The sequence below is a fragment of the Corythoichthys intestinalis genome, chromosome 6 (genome assembly GCF_030265065.1).
Source record: "Corythoichthys intestinalis isolate RoL2023-P3 chromosome 6, ASM3026506v1, whole genome shotgun sequence".
NCBI classification, from domain to species: Eukaryota; Metazoa; Chordata; class Actinopteri; order Syngnathiformes; family Syngnathidae; genus Corythoichthys; species Corythoichthys intestinalis.
This window is the reverse complement of record NC_080400.1, coordinates 13,634,008-13,654,401: the sequence shown is the minus strand read 5'-3', so window position 1 is coordinate 13,654,401 and position 20,394 is coordinate 13,634,008. Positions and strand designations below refer to the sequence as shown.

At 39.7% G+C, this 20,394-nt stretch overlaps 1 protein-coding gene across 5 annotated transcripts in view; it reads left to right on the top strand.

The window, feature by feature from the left end:
• LOC130917793 (roundabout homolog 1-like) overlaps nucleotides 1-20,394 on the top strand; it is a 621,696-nt gene that overhangs the window by 465,895 nt on the left and 135,407 nt on the right. For all 5 annotated transcript variants that reach the window (XM_057839493.1, XM_057839489.1, XM_057839494.1 and 2 more), the window contains one exon: nucleotides 13,276-13,433. In XM_057839493.1, coding sequence (XP_057695476.1) covers nucleotides 13,276-13,433 — 158 coding nt within the window. The remainder of the gene's footprint in view (nucleotides 1-13,275; nucleotides 13,434-20,394) is intronic.

Sequence of the window (20,394 nt, the reverse complement as noted above, 5' to 3'; positions counted from 1 at the left end):
ATTTACTGAATTTGGTGTGTTGCCCCCCCCCAAAAAAAAAAAACTCTCTGACTCTGACACCCTGCCCAGGTCAGGCCCGTGAATGAAAAATCACAATTTTGATAACTTAAGATCGCACGTCTCATGAACAGTATCACCGATTTTGAGGATAATTCAACTAACTCCTTAGGCCCCAAGGTCTCAAATGTGCACCCTGTAAATCGATAAAAATTTCACTTTCAATCCAAAATACCCGATTTCCTGTTGGGTTTGGAATATGGGTGCAAGAGACTTTTTGGAGTATTTTTGCAAAAGGTATCAACTCCCCAAATTTCATCGCTTTTTGTTGAAAAACACCTAACAGGAGAGGCCTTTTGAAAAATTCAAGGGGGCGCCACTGAGCCATTTTGTTACAATTTTCGTCGCAATGTTACAAAATTATCTAAATTAACGCGAAACCACATTAATGTACAATTTTTAGTAAGTTTTCAAACATGTTCAGGCCTCCAAATTGGCCATTTTCTTTTGCCCTATAAAGAATAATAATCCTTTGCATTACAACAGGGCTCTCGCACAATTGGTGCTAGGGCCCTAAATATTACAAATTAATTAAAGTACAATGAAATTTAAATTCAAGAGCTGAAAACTGAATTCAAGGAAAAATACTTGGGGGTTATTCTGAAAATTGACATCCTTCAGTGTTTTTCCCTGACCAGTCCATGATAGAGTGGGTGTAGTAAAATGTGAAAAGTGTATTTCCACCATATGTCAATCTCATCGCATGCATGGCAGATGGTTCCTCAATCACATTTCAATGGAATTCATATTTTCCTTGCGTCCACATTCCCGACTGCATTTGAAACGTTCTTTATTTTCACTCCTCATCTGACACTTCGATCAAACGGGTGCTGTATATTGATCTACAGGCTGCCAAGTCACTTGCTCACTCACGCACTCACTCACCAGCCAAGCAGAAGACTTACGGCAGTTTAAACAAATATGGGCCGCTTAGTGGCGCCCCTCTGTGCGCGCTTTAGCCATTAGCTTATCAGCATGCAAAGCCATCTGCTACGGCTATTCGTGCCAGCTATAGAGTGTAATCACTTGATATGGTGCAGCGTGCGTTTGGTCAACAACAACAACCTGATAAAAACAATTTTGAAAGATTGAGGAAAATATCCATTACAACCTGATTTTTGTTTGTTTGTTTGTTTGTTTGTTTTTCTGGAAAAACAATATGATATGAGTTGGCCATCAAGCTAGGCGAATTTACCTCGATAACGATAAATGACGATAAATTCGCGCAAGTGGACTGTTATATATTTTGAAAATCTGAATCAATGCATGAAATACAAATCAAGTTTCTCGTTGATTCATTTGCCAGCTTTCAATTTAACATATTTGACAATAGTACAATCAGTGGAAACATTAATTATGCAAAAATATCTTGTAAACAATAAGCATTCAAGTATGAACATTTAAAACGACTTGTATGACTTTAACAATGTACAACATTGAAAATATTGCTATGGCCACTGGGAAAAAATGTCATTGTAACACAAATGACTCACAGAAAAAGGGGCTTGAATAGTGCACTTCAAACAGAGGACCGAGTATCAGACAACTTATTGTTCATGGCTGCTGTGACATGATTACCGGTACTCAACACAAGTGTTTACTTCAGGGTTTCAAGTAATTTGCCCAGAGCATTTACTGAAATACATAAGCTATACTGGTTTAACTCTTATGCCAATGAAACATTTAAGATTTTATGATGGCAGTAATGACACAGAATAAAGCAAGCACATACAGAAAAATAGCTGTGGCCATTAAACGGTCATATTATAGGCTACACTGTTGGATTATATTTTATGCCGAACAGAAATACCAAAATAACGGGACATACTGATTGCTAGATGCCCTCTGTGCTCAATCCACTCATTAAGTTAAAGTTCAGACGCTTCGACGAAGTTGGCGGCGCTGTCAGCGACTTCATGTCCCACACATAGAGAGCATTTTTTTCAGGGCCTGAGCAGTCATTACACCCATGTGGTCATCCAGCACGCGGGGTTCGCAGCTCCCACTTGTTGTCTATAAAACGGACCATCGAACTGATTCAAGGTTCCATGATCTGTCGTCCTTCAACCCAAAATACAACCGACGTCAAGTTATTTCTTGGCACCAACACCACACAATGAGCGTCAACTAATGCTATACTCGAAATGCCTTTAGCCTGGCTACCGGTGGCCATTTCTCTTTTATCCATCCCCATCACTTTCACTTGTAGCATTAGCACACCGGTTTACAGCAACATGCTTCTGTTTGTTTTTCCTGATAGCCACGTGATTTCACACGTAAGCACACAGGGTGAAGTCTCTTACAGGGGAATGAGCAGAGCCGAACAACACATAGTCAAAGCTGGCGAAAAGACTTTTTTTTTTCGTTTCATTAACAAAACGAATTTATCGACATGGTCAAAATTATGTCGGTCATCGTGAACCATTTCGGTAACGGTAAATTTGGTAACAGCTCTAGTTGGCAATCATATTACTATTCTCTCTCTGCTCATTCCAAAAGACCAGCCATAGACTTCATAATGATACTAAATTCTTTATAGATATGGACGTAAAACAGTCTTGATTCTTGGTTAAAAGCACAAAAAAAAACGTGCAGTTAGCATTTATTTTACGTAAATATGTCGAGGTACAATGCTAGTTTGTCAGTCAATGTGGCGGCCGCCTCATGTAAATAGAACTTTTCTGGTGAAAATTCTTTTGAATAAATGCTTAAATCCCTGAATTCTTAATAAATATGGACACAAAACAGTCTTGATTCTTGGTTTAAAGCAAAAAAAAAAAAAAAAAGGTGCAGTTAGCATTTATTTTATGTAAATATGTCGAAGAATGATCTTAGTCTGTTAGACAATGTGGCGGCAGCCTTACAACAAAGAGCTTTTTACATTGAAAATTCTTGTGAAAAAACTATAAATATAAATATAGTAATTACCTTGAATCTTCGAACAAATCACTTCTGAGACAATCCTTCCTATTTGTATGCGGTACGGCTTTCATGCTTTTTCAACATAAATCCGGCGTTGGATCGCTGCATGTGTCGCTGCGAACAACTGCGAATAACTGAAGCGGATTGTGAGATGGCCCCCTACTTGAGGCTGGGCGCAGTGAAGGTCGAATCTGACCCGTCAATGTCATTATGAAGTCTATGGACCAACTTCATTCCTGAAGAAGAACAAAGCAGATGTTGCTTGTTTTTATTAAGGTTGCAGGTTTAATACAACCAGTTAAAAGGGGGAAAAAAACTATTTTAATGTTAAGACATTTTTAAAATCACACAAACAGTCCTCCTACATAAATAATGCAGCAATTCCTTACATGAAAGCAGTGGAAAACCAACTAAAATAAAAAGAGTGTGTGTGGGGGGGGGGGGGGGGGGGCAAGTGGAAAAAAAAGCATTATTTAAAAAAATTTCCCCAAACATGCCCGAATATTCTGCGAGGGTTCACATGTGCAAAACCACATATGGCAGACTCAAGTACCTGATTGACCCCAAAACACGTCCCCGACAGGTGTAAATGTGTCAGCAATGGCAGACAACTGCCCATGAGACCTTAATTTTCTATTTTTTGTCTTTTAAATTGCGGTTAGAGGGTAGCATGTTGCACCTGCACCAGCCACGATGTCATGAGGTTATCCCCCAAAACTATGATGTCATTTGCAGGAATGCAAATTGAATGTTACTGAAAATGTTGCCAACTACTACCTTCATTAGGCTTCTATTTGCCATTTAGCTTTAGCACAGAGTTGCTGAACCTGAAAATTTTCTGAAAATGATATTAAGAAAAGTAATGGACACTGTAAATAAAGATTTTTTTGTTTGTTTGTTTGATTGTTTTTTTCTTATAGTTTTGGATTTTTTAGGGGGATTCTTTGGAAGTGTGTTGTGAAACATTTTTGGTTTCTTTTACATACATGTTATAACTAGGGCTGTCAAAATTATCGCGTTAACGGCCGGTAATTAATTTTTTAAATTAATCACGTTAAAATATTTGACACAATTAATGCACATGTCCCGCTCAGACAGGTTTTAAAAGACAGTACAGAGAAATGCCCACATGTTAATTGTGTTTTATGGAGTTTTGCCACCCTCTGCTGGCGCTTGGGTGCGACTGATTTCATAGGCTTCAGCACCCATGAACATTGTGTAAGTAATTATTGACATCAACAATGGTGGGCTACTAGTTTATTTTTTGATTGAAATTTTTACAAATTGTATTAAAATGAAAACATTAAGAGGGGTTTTGATATATAATTTCTATAACTTCTACTAACATTTATCTTTTAAGAACTACAAGTCCTTCTATCCATGAATCGCTTTAACAGAATGTTAATAATGTTAATGCCATCTTGTTGATGTATTGTTATAATAAATAAATACAGTACTTATGTACCGTATGTTGAATGTATATATCCATCTTATGTCTCATCTTTCCATTCCAACAATAATTTACAGAAAAATATGGGATATTTTATAGATGGTTTGAATTGCGATTAATTGCGATTAATTATGATTAATTCATTTTCAAGCAGTAATTAACTCGATTAAAATTTTTAATCGTTTGACAGCCCTAGTTATAACATTTCTTTTTAAAAACAAATTGGTAAATGTAAAAGGTTTTTTTTTTTTTATATATTATTATTATTATATTATATTTTATATTATATATATATATATATATATATTTTTTTTTTTTAAACGTATAAGTAGCCCATCAGCCAACTTCAAAAGAACTTCGAAAGCAAAACGAAACCAGTTCAAAACATACTTGAATATTTCCCTGACTCTGTGTCTGTTCCACAAAAAACCTAAACGAATTCCAAAATGAAACCAACAGAACCTATTGGTCCAATCCCAAAAAAAGCTTACTTTCAAACTTAAAAAAAAACAAAAAAAAAACAAGGATAATTTCCTTGGTGTTCACCCATTAATATGGCAAACTTATGTTTTTCTGTTTTTTTTTTTTCCACTTTCATTTGTTTCTGTCGTTCACGCTGCTTCTTTTCCCCTCCCACGGGGTGAACCTTGTCCATCGCGTTTCAAGGAAAAGGCCGAGGGGCCAGACCCACGCTGCGCCTTTTGATACATCTTTAATACCCGAGCGGCTGTTTTGTGTGTATGTTTGCCTGTGTGTCTATCCTTGCATAGGTTTGTTGTAGTGTGTTTCATTTCCTCAGAACAAAGCTCATGTGATCTTTTCACCCTGCCTTGTGTGGCATTAAGATCTTTTTTTTTCCATTAATGTTTGGAGGGGGGGCAGCTCAGGGATCTCATTTTAATTTGACATTTAAACATCTGTTTTCAATTTCCTTCAGGAGCAAAGTGTGCGTGGGCCTGTTTGTGTGTGGCTGAGACAGATAGTTAAAAGGGTGATGAACCTGAAAGCGTCGTTAGCTGACCTTTCAAGGCAGGATTCCAACGCCAGTCATGACATCAGTTAATTGCGTTAGCTTCAAAAGCAGCTTTAATTTTCTTCCATCCGTGATTGATCGTACGATGCAATACTGTAGTAGAGTAAAAACTCACACAAGTAACGTAACGGCCTAGATCAGTGTTTTTCATCCTTTACTGAATCACGGTACGTTTTAACAGTGGAAAAGTCTCGCGGTACACCACATACTGAAAATGTTCCAAAATTACTTTCTGTGCAATATATTTAGTTTAGGGCTGTCAAACGATTAAAATTTTTAATCGAGTTAATTACAGCTTAAAAAATTATTAATCGTAATTAATCGCAATTAATCGCAATTCAAACCATCTATAAAATATCCCATATTTTTCTGTAAATTATATATATATTCTGTAAAATAATTTGTTGGAATGGAAAGATAAGACACAAGATGGATATATACATTCAACATACGGTACATAAGGACTGTAGTGGGCATTTCACTCTACTGTCATTTAAATCTGTCTATGCTGTCCTTACTCCGAAGCGTCTACTTTTTCCAAAGCTAGACAGCTAGTGAACGACGCCTTAATAATTAGACTTCTTCCTTTTTCATCTGATTTATTAATAAAATGGCCTCAAACCATTGTCCTCTTTAGACCGCAGTGAAACTACAAAAAAAAAAGTACACAAGCATTGCATTAGCAACAACGTTAGCTTAGCACGCTATACAGGTTCACTAAACACAAACAAAAAGCGTCTCATACAAAAAATAGAACATTTCGCTTACTAACATAATATGTACATTCTTTACAACAACCATACTTACGGACAAATCTTGTCCAAGGATCATATAAGCACAACATTACAACGTAGGCGTCAGCCCGAGACGTCGTGCAGCCATATTGAACTGGCAAGAAAGCAATAAACCATGTCGCAAAGCGACCACAAGAGTTCGCTGTTAGACAGCACAAAAAACCTTGCTGTAAAACTGACCAAAAGGCAGAATACTGTCTGAGCGGGACATGTGCGTTAATTGCGTCAAATATTTTAACGTGATTAATCAAAAAAATTAATTACCGCATGTTAACGCGATAATTTTGACAGCCCTAATTTAGTTATTAAAAAAATTCTCAGTATTTATACTTACTCAGTGTGAAACTTGAGCCTGTTTATATGAACACAAAGCCAATATCCTGGCAGGAATGTCCTTCAACAGCTTCAACAGTCTTTCTCTGTTTTTTTTTTTTTTTTTTACAACAGTTAGGCATGAAATTCTCAGAATTACCCGACAGGTCGACTTTAGCAATGTCTTTAACTGCATCCGGGGCCGATCATCTCACTTACAATAGCTTTTCAGGCAAGTAGTATTAATGTCTCTACCACAATGTAGGACTTTTCAGATTTATCTCTCACGGCACACTACGACACACTGGTTGAAAAACACTGGCCTAGATCTTATGGTTCCAAGTTTAGGATTCCAGTCTAGTTTAAAATTGAAAGTTAGCTTTAATTATGTTATTTTACGCTCTCATCACCAGTGTTGGGAATAACGCCATTATAAATAACGCCGTTACATAACGGCGTTATTTTTTCAGTAACGGGGTAATCAAACTAATTATTCTTTCCGCCGTTACAGCGCCGTTACCATTACTGACGGTCAAAAGCGGTGCGTTACTTACTTTGAATAAATTGAAGAAACTACCAGATGTAGCGAGTCTACTCTGCTTTGTTTATTTGTCATCCAAGACCTGGGGTGCGTTCAGGTTCATGGCAATGAAAATAGTAAACACACATAGCCTACCTTTGCAAGAACGATGGAGTTGCCGTTTGATACGGTCATGATGTGCAGGTCCTGCACCCATCCGTAGCAAAACTGTTTGTAGGTTTGTAGCGATTTGTAATTTCGGAATCGCTGATGAGTTTAGTAACACACACCAAACAATAAATGCAGCAGAATGTCCATTTTGCGTAATTGTGGAAGCCCGTCGACCTCTTTACTCCATTTGTCCTCGGCTTGCTCGTAAAGGTCAACATTGTTCTCATCCTTGAGTTTGATCATATACCTGTTCTTCGCCTTGGTAACGAGTTTGTCTCTTTATTGAACTGGCAAGTTAAAGTTTAATGTCCAGCGAGCCAGACCTGCTTCCAATATGGCTGCGTTGTTGTCAATTCTCACGGGATCCCCCATTCTGTGATGTAAACGCTCGAGCATAATAGCGCACGTACTTCAGAGACGGTGTTTTAACACACAAACCGGAACAGCGCGTGCGGCAAACACACACACGTAAAACAGATGCAGAGGGATATGATGGCAGAGCATTCAGAGGAAAATGTGTCCTTTTACGAGGTGGAGATATAAACACTATTTCAAGTTGGTCTAAATTAAAGGAAAGAACGTGCATGTAAAGTGTAATTTATATCCTGGGGCAAAGCTTTTTTTCGACATCTGTGGTAAGCAATTCAAATCTGTTTATTTTTGTTGCATTTCAAGAGTAGGATAAATCTGTTGCCGGTGAGGTGCAATAAATATTACAAGGTTCTATAACACAACTACCTGTCTGTCCTTCTCTATTCCACTGACTCGAATACTGCTCAGAAAATTTCAAATTCTTTGACATACAACAAGTTCTTTTTAAAGTAATGGAAATAGTTACTTTCCCTGGTAACTAGTTACTTTTACAATAGAGTAATTCAGTTACTAACTCAGTTACTTTTTGGAAGAAGTAGTGAGTATCTATAACTAATTACTTTTTTAAACTAACGTGCCCAACACTGCTCATCACTCTACAGCGCTATGTTTTTACAGATTAAATAAAGCCTGTATGTATGTAAGACACGTTAGCCATGCATCGACAGTAGTCATAATTAATAGAAACCTAGCCCTCCGCAGGGCGAACGTTACATGAGCAAGGGACAGTAACGTTAATCTTATTTATTAACGCTGAGAAGTCTACTGCTTTATGATGGCGGCTGTTTACTAACGCCGCTGACTCTGTCATTTCGCATCTAGTTCTATAGACATGTGATATCTATGAGACGCATCAGACGCTACCTGCTACCACCGTAGCATCATGCGGGCGTAGTTTTTAGCAACGTCGCCATAGTTTGTAGCGGCTGTCGGCTGCAGTCAGGTATTTGTTTTTTTGTTTTTTTTTTTTGCTTCTTCCTCTCCGCACGTGACATCAGCGCGTTGTCCCGCATTAAAAGTAGTCTGGGCAAAACATGATTGTTGCTTAGAGCTGGGAAAACTAAACGATTCCTCGAGGCGAATAAAATAACTCGGATCCGTTTTTAAACTGGAGTTAGTCGAGTTGCTCGAGTATTCGTTTCAGCTCTAGTGGGCATACTTATTGCCCCCCCGGCTCGTTTTGTAAGGGTCTGCTGGGAACGCCTGGCAGAGTCCCATCAGAAGAAACTTCAACTCAGATCTCCGGCAGAGCTTCGCCCATGTCCAGGGTGAGGCGTGGGACATTGAGTCGGAGTGGACTTCGCGCCTTTCGTCACCATATTTGAACAAATCTGCCCCTCTGAAAACAACATTTTCACACTCTGCTCTTTGACTCCCACTCATTTACACAACCTCACATACGCACTGAGACTGGTCTCCCTGTTAATAGTGCAGGAAATACTATCCACGAGAAGACAGCTGCAGGCTTACACCAAGAGACAGAATTCTCGCATAGAATCATTATCCCCAATGCACACGACCGTGCACGAACCCCCAGTTTGTCATTATGACCAACTTTTTTTCTCAGAGCATTTCAACATGCTGAAAGCTTGAATGAATGTCTCGGTTTGGGGTCACTTTTTGGCATATGTCTGTAGCGTGTCCTGGTCTCACATATTCAGGGGCGCACTCAGCTGTGTTTACAGCAAAGAGGTGTTAGTTTGGAGGGGGAGTGGTGGGGGCGCTGTGTGCAGGGGTTCACAGCAGCAGTGTTGGTGTAAACATGGGACCATGCCAGTTTTCCCTCAGGCCTCTTCCCTTTCTTTCATATCCTTCCTGAGTTGGCTTGCGTAGTTAGATGTAGATGGTGAGCTTGGAGAGACACAGTGAGGAGAGGAGTCGGTTTTAATGTCGCCAGCTATGTTTTTATAACAGGAGCCAGGGGAAAAATCCCGTTTAGGGTTTCAAGTAAATGTTTAGGTTTGAAAATGGTTTGGTGTTTTTGCTGTTCTTATTGCTGTTTTTGTCCGAAGACTTCCTCCACTCATACGTCAAGCGGGAGTTTTATCAGTCTTTTGCCTTTCTGTTAGGGGTGCACGATATCCATTTTTTGATACTGATATCGAAAAATTCCTGCTCCTCAAAGCCGATACTGATATTGAAAACCGATAATCAGTGTTGGGCACGTTACTTTAAAAAAGTAATTAGTACATTACTCACTACTTCCAAAAAGTAACTGAGTTAGTAACTGAATTACTCTATAGTAAAAGTAACTAGTTACCAGGGAAAGTAACTATTTCCGTTACTTTAAAAAGAACTTGTTGTATGTCAAAGAATTTGAAATTTTCTGAGCAGTATTCGAGTCAGTGGAATAGAGAAGAACAGACAGGTAGTTAACTTGTTAGGTGCTTCAGCAGATTTGAATTGCTTACCACAGATGTCGACAAAAGCTTTGCCCCGGGACATAAATTACACATTACATGCAGGTTCTTTCCTTTAATTTCGACAAACTTGAAATAGTGTCTATATCTCCACCTCTTAAAGGACATTTTTTCTTCTGAATGCTATGCCATCCCGACCCTGTGCATCTGTTTTGCGTGTGTTTGCTGCACGCGCTGTTCCGGTTTGCTTGTGAAATCAGCGGCTCTGATTGGCTTACCACGACACATGACTCTAACCCTCAGCCAATCACAATCACTTCCAAGTTCCATCGCATCTCTCGAGGGGCTGCATTCAGGTAGGCCCGTTTTCCCGACAATTCAAGTCACCTTCAAAGCGTCTGCCGTCCTCAAGATGGAAGCAGAATTATTGCTGGCTGACAGTGGGAGATGGGAACGAGGCTAGCATCAGGTGTAGCAAACACAGAAACGTTACCAAACTTTGGAAAGCATTGTCTAATTGAATGAGCAGGGACAAACAGCTTGGAGTCAGAAGTACGTGCGCTATTCTCGAACCTGAACGCACCCCAAGTCTTGGATGACAAATCAACAGGGCAGAGTCTCGACTCGACACGGCTGTTTGTTTCTTCAATTTATTCAGTGTAATTAACGCACCGCTTTTGACCGTCAGTAACGGTAACGGCGTTGTAACGGTGGAAAAAGTAATTCGTTAGATTACCCCGTTACTGAAAAAATAACGCCGTTACGTAACGGCGTTATATATAACGGCGTTACTCCCAACACTGCCGATAATAAATATATAATTTTTAAATGTATAACCTAAGTTCTTGAACACCTGGAGGTTTCAAAAAAAAAAACTAGTGGTGGATTCAACATACAGTGCCCTCCATAATTATTGGCACCCCTGGTTAAGATGTGTTTTTTAGCTTCTAATATATTTTTTTAATTCAAATAATCCCAGTACGGTCCCAGTTGAAGCCTGGGCCCGAAGCTCCATAGTTAAATCAGTCAAATCAAATCAACTTGTATTTGTTCAGACCAAATCACAACAACAGTAACCTCAAGGAGAAAACAAAACATGTTTTAAGGTGCAGTAGCCCTACGCTGGATTTCGACCTACTTGAGCATTAAAGCTTTTTTTTTTTTTTTTTTTGTTTTTTTTTTGTTTTTTTTGCTGTCCCAGGTAAGACCAATACCCACCCACACCTGGCATCCTGGTAACACTACTGTTGGTGACCCTTGCGTTAGATATTAATTTTGGTCAAATTAATGCTTTTTTTTTTTTCAAATTAATGAAATGTTTCAGCAATAAAATTGTCAAAAATGTCAAAAGTGCTCTGTATTTTTTTCTTTCTTTAGGTCACATGTAGACACTTGTGTTAAATGTGTTCATAATACCATATTAAATCAACCGAATGCCTTTGAATTGAAACAAGGTAATACAGGTATTGAAAAATGGCATACGGTTTTCCAAAGAATAAATATTTTATTGTTATTCAACTGGTGATTTCCACCATTAATAAGTACCGTATTTTCGGACTACAAGTCGCACCTGAGTATAAGTCGCACCAGCCATAAAATGCCCAACGAAGAGAAAAAAAACATATACAAGTCGCACCAGAGTATAAGTCGCATTTTTCTAGGGGAAATTTACTTGATAAAATCCAACACATAGAACAGACATGTCATCTTGAAAGGCAATTTAATATAAAAATACAATAGAGAACAACATGGTGAATAAGTGTACAGTGTACAGTGCATGAACAATGAAATGTGAATATACTGTCCTCACCAGGACGCTACGGCTCGGTCCTGGCTATTCAGCGGGCTAAACTCCCAAATGACGATGCTTGACGTCCGTATAATTTGCTGACTTTCGTCCTCAATACCAAACAGGTTCACATCGACATAAATAAATAATAATTAGGTGCTTTTACAGCAATGACATGACACAAACGGTTAGCATGTGTTTGCTAGCATTAGCACATCGTTCAAACTACCACACAACTGGCTCTAAGTGTCCGATCGCGGGTGGAAAACACACAACAACAACAGAAAAGATGATACTCACAAGCATTGCCTCTGTAGAGATATTTTACAAGCATAAACAATGAACGTAGGTTCGCAGCCGTGTTTTTTCTCTCGCTAACTTGCCCACTCAGTCAGAGCTACGTAGCTTTCAGTCTTTTTCTGGTATGTGAGCGCTCTTCTTCACGTAAACAAGCGCAAGTGCGCCCCCAATCGGGTGTGAAAGCGCCACAAACTAAAAGCATGCATTTTAATGTAAAAAAGTCACTAATACAATTGAACACACATTGCCAAAGGCAGAATGCGAACGTGGCCATAGCTACTAAGAGTTAGTCAGATAACTATAGCATAAAGAACATGCTAACAAGTTTACCAAACCATCAGTGTCTCTCCAAAACACCAAAATAACATGTGAAATTATATCATAATGTGTTAATAATTTCACACATAAGTTGCTCCTGAGTATAAGTCACACCCCCAGCCAAACTATGAAAAAAACTGCGACTTATAGTCCGAAAAATACAGTACACTGTGCGAGTTATTTTGCCGACTCTGGTAATCCCATGTGAAAGGAGCTCCACATTACATGACTTAAAGAACGTTTTGGCTCACTTAACTCAAGTCAGGACTCAGGAATGTGCTGGCTCTCTCTTTAGGTGAGAGGTTTCCCGGAGCGAGTCTGACTTTCATCTGGCATTTGGGAACGAGCTGAGCAGTGTGAGATAACCCAGCCAAAGCTCACTCTTAACCTCCCCGAACAGCTACAAATAATCTGTATTATTTATCCTGTGCGTGCATATACACTATATTCGTGTACTGCATGTGTGGCCTGAAATTTATTAGCACTCTTCATATGTTTTTTTGCACTGCTAAGCTGGAAAATCTAGCTAGAGGCGCAGCATTGTTGCTTTTCCACTGCATCTCTTACGCCTGCCCTCCCTCTGGGAAAGTTTTATTAGTCGATTTTAAACACATATATTGTAGGTAGAAGACACATATAGATCAAATCATTTGGTTGCCATGTCGATGGGGAATTCATAAGTGTGTTGTGGCGTACCACTGAACACCCGGATAGTTTTGGGGGAGTTTCAGGACAACCTGAATGGTGTCCTGGTGAAGCTCCCTTCACCTCTAGAGTGATATGCTTCCAAAATTTGTTTGACAGCTGTTTCATTGTTGTTTCATGACTGGTTATGAAGCTGTAATAGCATCTAACTGGTGATTTTTTTCCCCTACAGTTCTGCGTGATGACTTCAGACAGAATCCAGCCGACGTGATCGTAGCAGCCGGAGAGCCAGCCGTCCTGGAGTGTCAACCGCCCCGTGGACATCCAGAACCCACCATATCCTGGAAAAAAGACGGCCTAAACATTGATGACCGAGATGAAAGAATCACAGTGAGTAGAGGACCGATATGTCGATGCATTTATCCAGAATGGCGCCGGCGATGCGAGTGAAGTCATTATTGCAACTTGAATTGTTTGTTGAGACATTGATTAGCTCATTATGTTGAGCCAATCTAAAGCATGCTGTTTAAAAAACCTTAATGACCGGGGCGTACAAACCTCCTTGCCTCATTAGTCAGCGGCAGTGCATTGATTGGCTTCAGTCCTCGTGATGAAAACACCCTGAAAATACTTCTCTCTGAGAAGTTGGACTCAGCAGTACTATCAATTAGCATGCGGGTATCGGTGGACAGTGTCAAAGAACTCTGTTTCAGAAAGCAACGCTCCAGAAAAAGAAGTCCCAGCAGCTACCGAGGACAGAAGTTATGGAGCCGGGTCTTGTTTTTATTGCTTGGCTGCCTGCTAATGTCTTGGCTACTGTGACAAAGTATAATTTTTGATTATGCGGTCTTTCAAAGTGGTGCTGATGTAAAACATTACATTTATATAGTAGTCTGGAGGGGGTGAGGTGTCCAAGCACAAGACAATTCTCCCTTCAGAAATCTTTTTTAGGCTATGGTGCAGTTTCCAGAGTGCTTACACAATGTAATTTACAAAAAGCTTTTACAGTGTATCACAAAAGTGATACGGTGTTACATCCCAAGGGGGGCTCGCGAAGGGCGTAACATAAAACAAGCCACACAAATGTACGAGCGGACACAAATTTATTTACACAACAATCAAACTCACAATGAATATGTACAGAATGCTGGCGAAGCGTGACTTCGGGGTAAGCCCAGGCCAAAACAACAAACAAAAGGAACTACACTTAAACCCCACCCGCTAACTAAACCCTGATCATGTAAAAGGAACAAAAAAAAGACAGCTTCTAACCTAACTTCCTACTCTATACAAAACAGGAGAAAACGGGTTGAACAGAAATGGCGACTTACCCTTACTTGCTTCAGTGCTCTTATTTACAGTGGTGAACAAAAACGATCCAATAACGAATAAACACAAAAGACCTCACCGAAAAAAAGCGGGAGTGTATCAAAGTAGCGATCAAATGCAAACGAGAGTGAATGGCGAACAAATAGCTGGCGAGGAGGACCGCGGCAGAATGCTGTCAAATGCGACTTCATAGAGCGTTGACAGCGGCAGGTTTATGAAGCTTGGCCCCTTTTTCTTGGCCAATCAGCGGCGGCGACGTCGTCGGTCCGTCCTGCGTCGATCAGCTGTCGTCACAGTGGGAGGGGAAGCAGCCAGCTGGTGGAGGCGACGATCAGCTGATTGGAAGAATCTCAGAAAATTAACCATTAAATGGCCAGGGGCCGTCACATATGGATATTTAAGTATATCTTTTCATGGGACAACACTGACAAAATGACATTTTGACACAATGAAAAGTAGTCTGTGTGCAGCTTACCGTAATTTGCCGAATATAACGCACACTTTTTTTCCCAAAATGTACTCGTAAAATCATGGCTGCGTGTTATTCACGGGTACAGGGAGGGACGGAGACAGAAAAAATTCATCTTGATTCATGTTCCATTGTAAGCATGGACCAGCACAATATTACCCAATCCAAACGACAGTGATATAATAATCAAGTTTCATGTGATAAATAATTGTTTTCATGATATTTTTCACATCTAATAAAATTAAAATGTTTTTTGGGACTATTCGTTTATTATTTACCGGTACATTTTTCTAACCTTTGCATTGCAACATGCCGGCACACGGCGATGTTGTCTTGAAGACAACGTATATAGCGAGCCGTTTCGTATAAATGTTGACCGTGTGGTGAGCTAGCACAGGAGTCTGAGGAAGAGTGTCGAACCACTGAGCCAAGCCGCGTTGTTTAATTTACATTGAAACTCAGAAAGTAACAACGTACATCTTGCACGCAAATCGCGGGACATTTGTTTAGTTCTGGCTGTTCCCTTAACAAAACTCTTCTCCCCCGGAAACTACACAACTTGCCAACATTAGTTCCGCTGGTGAATTCTGTTCAAACTCACTACAACTCCTTACTTTGTGAAAATTATTATCGTATACTGTGAGCAATTTTACCACAGAAAATTAATATTCTATTTTTTTTTTATTTTTTATATTTGACAAAAGGATTAAAAATGCTGCAACCGCGTACTTTATAAAAGTTCGAGACACGAGACTCATATTTTTTGGTGCTAAAATTAGGATGCGCTTTATACACGGGTACATGAATTTTCCCTAGATTTTACAGGTAAAGTTGGGGTGCGCGTTATACACGGGTGCGCCTTATATTCGGGAAATTACGGTATATAACAGTTAATTTATTTCCCCCTCAAAAAGCCTCAAAATATTGCCATTAATATCTAAACCCCTGGCAAAGAAAAGTGAGTACACCCCTTAGAAACTACGTACATCCCTAAATGTCCAAATTGAGGACTGCTTGTCATTTTCCCTCCAAAATGTCATGTGACTCGTTACAGGAGCGCTGTCAGCATTGCTGCAGAGATTAAAGAGGTGGGGGGTCAGCCTGTTGGTGCTCAGACCATACGCCGCACCCTACATCAAATTGGTGTGCATGGCTGTCACCCCAGGAGGAAGCCTCTTCTGAAGACTGTACACAAGAAAGCCCACCCATCCTATCAGACCATAGGACATGGTTCCAGTACTCCATGTGCTTTGTTGACACTTCTTCAGCAAACTGTTTGTGGGCTTTCGTTTGGATGTCCTATGGCGTATGGTCTGAGCACTAACAGGCTGACCCCCCCCACCTCTTCAATCTCTGCAGCAATTCTGACAGCACTCCTGTAATGAGTCACGTGACATTTTGGAGGGAAAATGACAAGCAGTACTCAATTTGGACATTTAGGGACCGTTTACATGGTGACTCTCTGAGAATACGAAAAATTTCAAATTTGCATTTATATGAGCCCGTCTCCATTCGAACAATGTCGCAATTCCGCATGAAAACAATGTAGTATTCATGCAAGGCCCTAGGGGGCAGTGTAAATTTACAAGGCGACAGCGAATGATGCACTTTGACCCCACCAAAGTACCTTAGCCTGGAAAAAAATATGCCCGCCCACTCGAAGCAATGGCATTTCTCTTTTGTTCAAAAAGGCACAAATATGGAAACATGGATATTGATTCGTCAACACGGAACAAGTCCGTGAAAGTGTCCAACCCGCATCATTCCCTGTCATCTCTCCATGTGTGAAATCAATGACACGGGTAAATCCCGCATCACCTTAAACGGGAATTTACCGGGATATGTGTGTGAAAGGGTCTTTAGCAACATGTATGTATGTGTATATATATTGAAAATTTGACATTAGCCATCTACATACTGTATCTGGAACACCTGCTTCTGATTGGGGCCCTTTTGGATGAACACCCTTGTTTTAGCCAAGTGATTTAAAAAAAATACTTTTCCTTTGTCCTGAGTATATTACTGGCTTAGTCCCTGTAGCCATCCATCATTACAGGGTCATGCTGACAACCTAAAAAAAGTCAGGGAAAACAAATGTTTTCTCTGCACAGGTCGCGTGAGGTTGAGAGTCCTGGTCTCGAGTCAAACTCATAAAGGGTACAAGTGCTCGCTTTTCTTTTTGTTTTCTTTATAAGCCGCACTGGTGCAGCCAATATGTCTCTGGCCCCCTAGCAGCGTAATTGAAAGGAACAAGCACATAATCTTGTTTGAAGAGAAACAAATCATAGCCATCCCCCTGGTAGGCAGTGGCCACTGATAAGCATGAAACCATAGTTTTTTATATGTGACGGTTACTCAGGGGGTTTGGACTTGATGTATTGATTGGATAGACAGTGAATTTTCAAACCGATATGCTAATTTTAAAGTCAGAGTCCTGCATTACCTGTCGAAGGGAGATCCTGAGTAAGGAGTGATTTCTTGAGTCTACCTACTCTCATGCAACCTTGTTTGAACTAAAATTGTATAGCGCCACCTAGGGGTGTGACAAAATATCAAAATGGTGATATATCATGATAGTTTGTATCCGAAAAGGTTATGCTCCCGCCATTAATCGAGATTTTGTTTTAAAAAGGTGTCAATGTCTAAAAAAAAATAAAATAAAAAGGAATCAACAAGTTGCTACCAAAATCTTTCGCCATAATAGTGTCTCAGTTAACTCTAAGGCTGTATTTACGGTGCATGACGCCCAATCCATTTAGACTGGGAATGGCTGTTCATTCGAAACCAGAGCATTCACAGTCATTCCGTCTGATTTTCAGGGCATTTACAGGTCACTTGCGGTTCATTTTCGGGCATTTTCAGGTCATTTCCTGTTGAGTTTGAGTCACTGCCTTTTCATATGGGTGATTCCCAGGTCACTTCCTGTTCTGTAACTCAAAATAAACAGAAAGTGACTCATAAAATACCCCAAATCATCAGGAAGTAATTGAACATCAACTGGTAAATGACCTTAAATGACCCAAAATGAGCTCATTGCCTGGCATTGGCTGCCACTGACAGCCATAGACGTTCAATCCGTTTGAAGTGGGAGGGTGGCAGCGAATGAACGAATGTTCATTCGCTGCCATTCCTCCTACTTCAAACGGATTGGACGTCTACTAGTGATAAACTCATTCCAATTCACACCATAAGCTTGTTTTTCTGTTTATTAGTTGTTCGTAGAATATCCTAAAATCATTTCCTGACCAATATATCGATAATTGTTGTATCGCCATATCGTCAGATCATCCATCGTGAGCTTTGTATCGCAAATCCTATCGCATTGTGAGGTACCAAGAGGTTCCCACTCCTAGTGCCACCATTCTAAGTGAAAAATGTTTCCCACCCGTAATACATAGCTGCCTGGTCATCCGTAAAGGGGGATACTACCATTTCAAGTCCCTTCTCAAAGTTTCGTCTTTTTTTCAACAGATGGCGTTTTCAGATTCAGATTCTGAATATTTATTGTCATTGTAACAAAAAGAACAACGAAACTGTTTGGAGCATCCATACAGCTAAGTTGGTTAAGTGCGAAACCCATATAACAAATACTCTTAAGTACCAAGTGTAAACATTGACACTAAAGTTGCACCGATACCGATACCAGTATCGGCAGGGGGCGCCGATCCGGCCCAAATTGGTGGTATCGGTATCGACGAGTACCAACATTTAGGGCGTCGATACCATCTACTGGCATCACTTGAGCGAAAATGACCTGTCCTCCCCACGTGAACTAATTTCCCAAATCCCGATGCATGACATCTGTATGTCTTTGTCTCGAAATTACCAAACGACAATAACACTTTCGTCTTCAATATTAAAGATGTTCACAACTACGCATATCCTTGATGTTACGCTGCTTTTCTAACATGTCATTCACAAACGATTAGCATGCGTAAGCTAACGCTTGCTGTTATAGCGCCGATGGGATCAGAAAGGTTAAGACCGTGAGAGACTAAGCAAATTCATGGTTTCATGATGAACAATGAGTGGCAAATTCTTCAAACTCGTCCTGTTTATGAAAGTCGATTTTCATATGCTGGTGTTGTGCAGTAATGAGCAGAAGTGACTTCTGTGGCCAGAAAACACTCAAGCGGCGCAGCGCGCACACTAGATATCATTAGATAGCAACCTAAATGACCTATGTTAGATCCCATGCCAACTCGCGCGCGCACACACTGGATATCATCAAATAGCAACCTAGATGTGCTACAATAGATCCCATGCCATTAGCTGCGTGAGCCCCGAGCGACGCGTTGTCCATATACTACATTGATGAATTAGAAACCGCCATGACTGAATGGAAGTTAAGCAGGCCAAATCAATCCATACCAGTGACTATAGATAATGCTGCAAATATTGTTAATTCAGCACATGTTACAGATGGACTCGGACCACAAATAGGATATTTTGCTTATATGGTAAATATAGCTGCTAAGAGAGCTGCGGCAATCAACAGTGTGCCCCACTTTACAAACAGTAAAGATTGTTCTCAGCACTTATATACAAAATTTCTTCAGATCAGTAATAAGTAAGCACATAAATATTATGCACTAAAATGCTTGTTTATATGATGGCACTGTTATTTTTGCTTGTTAGCAAATAAAATAATAATAATAATAACAGTTGTATTTTCTGTTTCAGAGCATTAAATGTATTGAATTGTATTGAAAATCGTACCGAACCTTGACTCAACTGTATCGTTGCATCCCTTATACGTATATATACGTATATATATGTATATATATGTTTATTTATTTATTTATTTTTTTTTTTTTTTGCAAACAGAGTGGTATCGGAATGGTATCAGTATTGGCCGATACTGCACAGCCAGGTATCTGTATCGGTATCGGGCCCAAAAAATTGTATCGGTGCAACACTAATTGACACAGTATTAGACATAGGTACAAAAAAAGACTCAACAGCAGCTTAAAGTCATGTCAGTGCTAAAGTGCAGAGTTGCTTCCTTACCTGGAAAGTTTAGATTAAGGTATGTCCTTGAGCTCTGTCATCTATTATTCCCTGAATCTCCTTGTGGTTATAAGAATTTAGCAAGTAAAAGACACATGTTTCTTTAGAAGGCTTTCATGGCACATCCGAATTGTTAAATTAATCCTTGAAAATGGTATCGCAAGATTCAAACATAAACCTCAAATGGAATTTCCATTGAGGTTATATATTGTTTTATAAAACAATTACATGTTTTATCAGGATACTTCCGCTCATTCACTGTCATTACCCTGAAGAATAACTGACAGTCCTCCCAGTTAAAAATTGAGTCGATCAGGGTTGGGCGATATGGCCTTAAGCACGTATCATGGTAAATTGAGCAGATTTACCTCGATAACGATAAATGACGATAAATTCGCCCAAGCGGACTGTTATATAATTTGAAAGTCTGAATCAATGCATGAAATACAGATTAACCGTTTCTCGTAGGTTTTTTTTTGACCAGCTTTTAATTAAATATATTTAACAATTGTACATGCAGTGTAAACATTAAGTATAGATAAA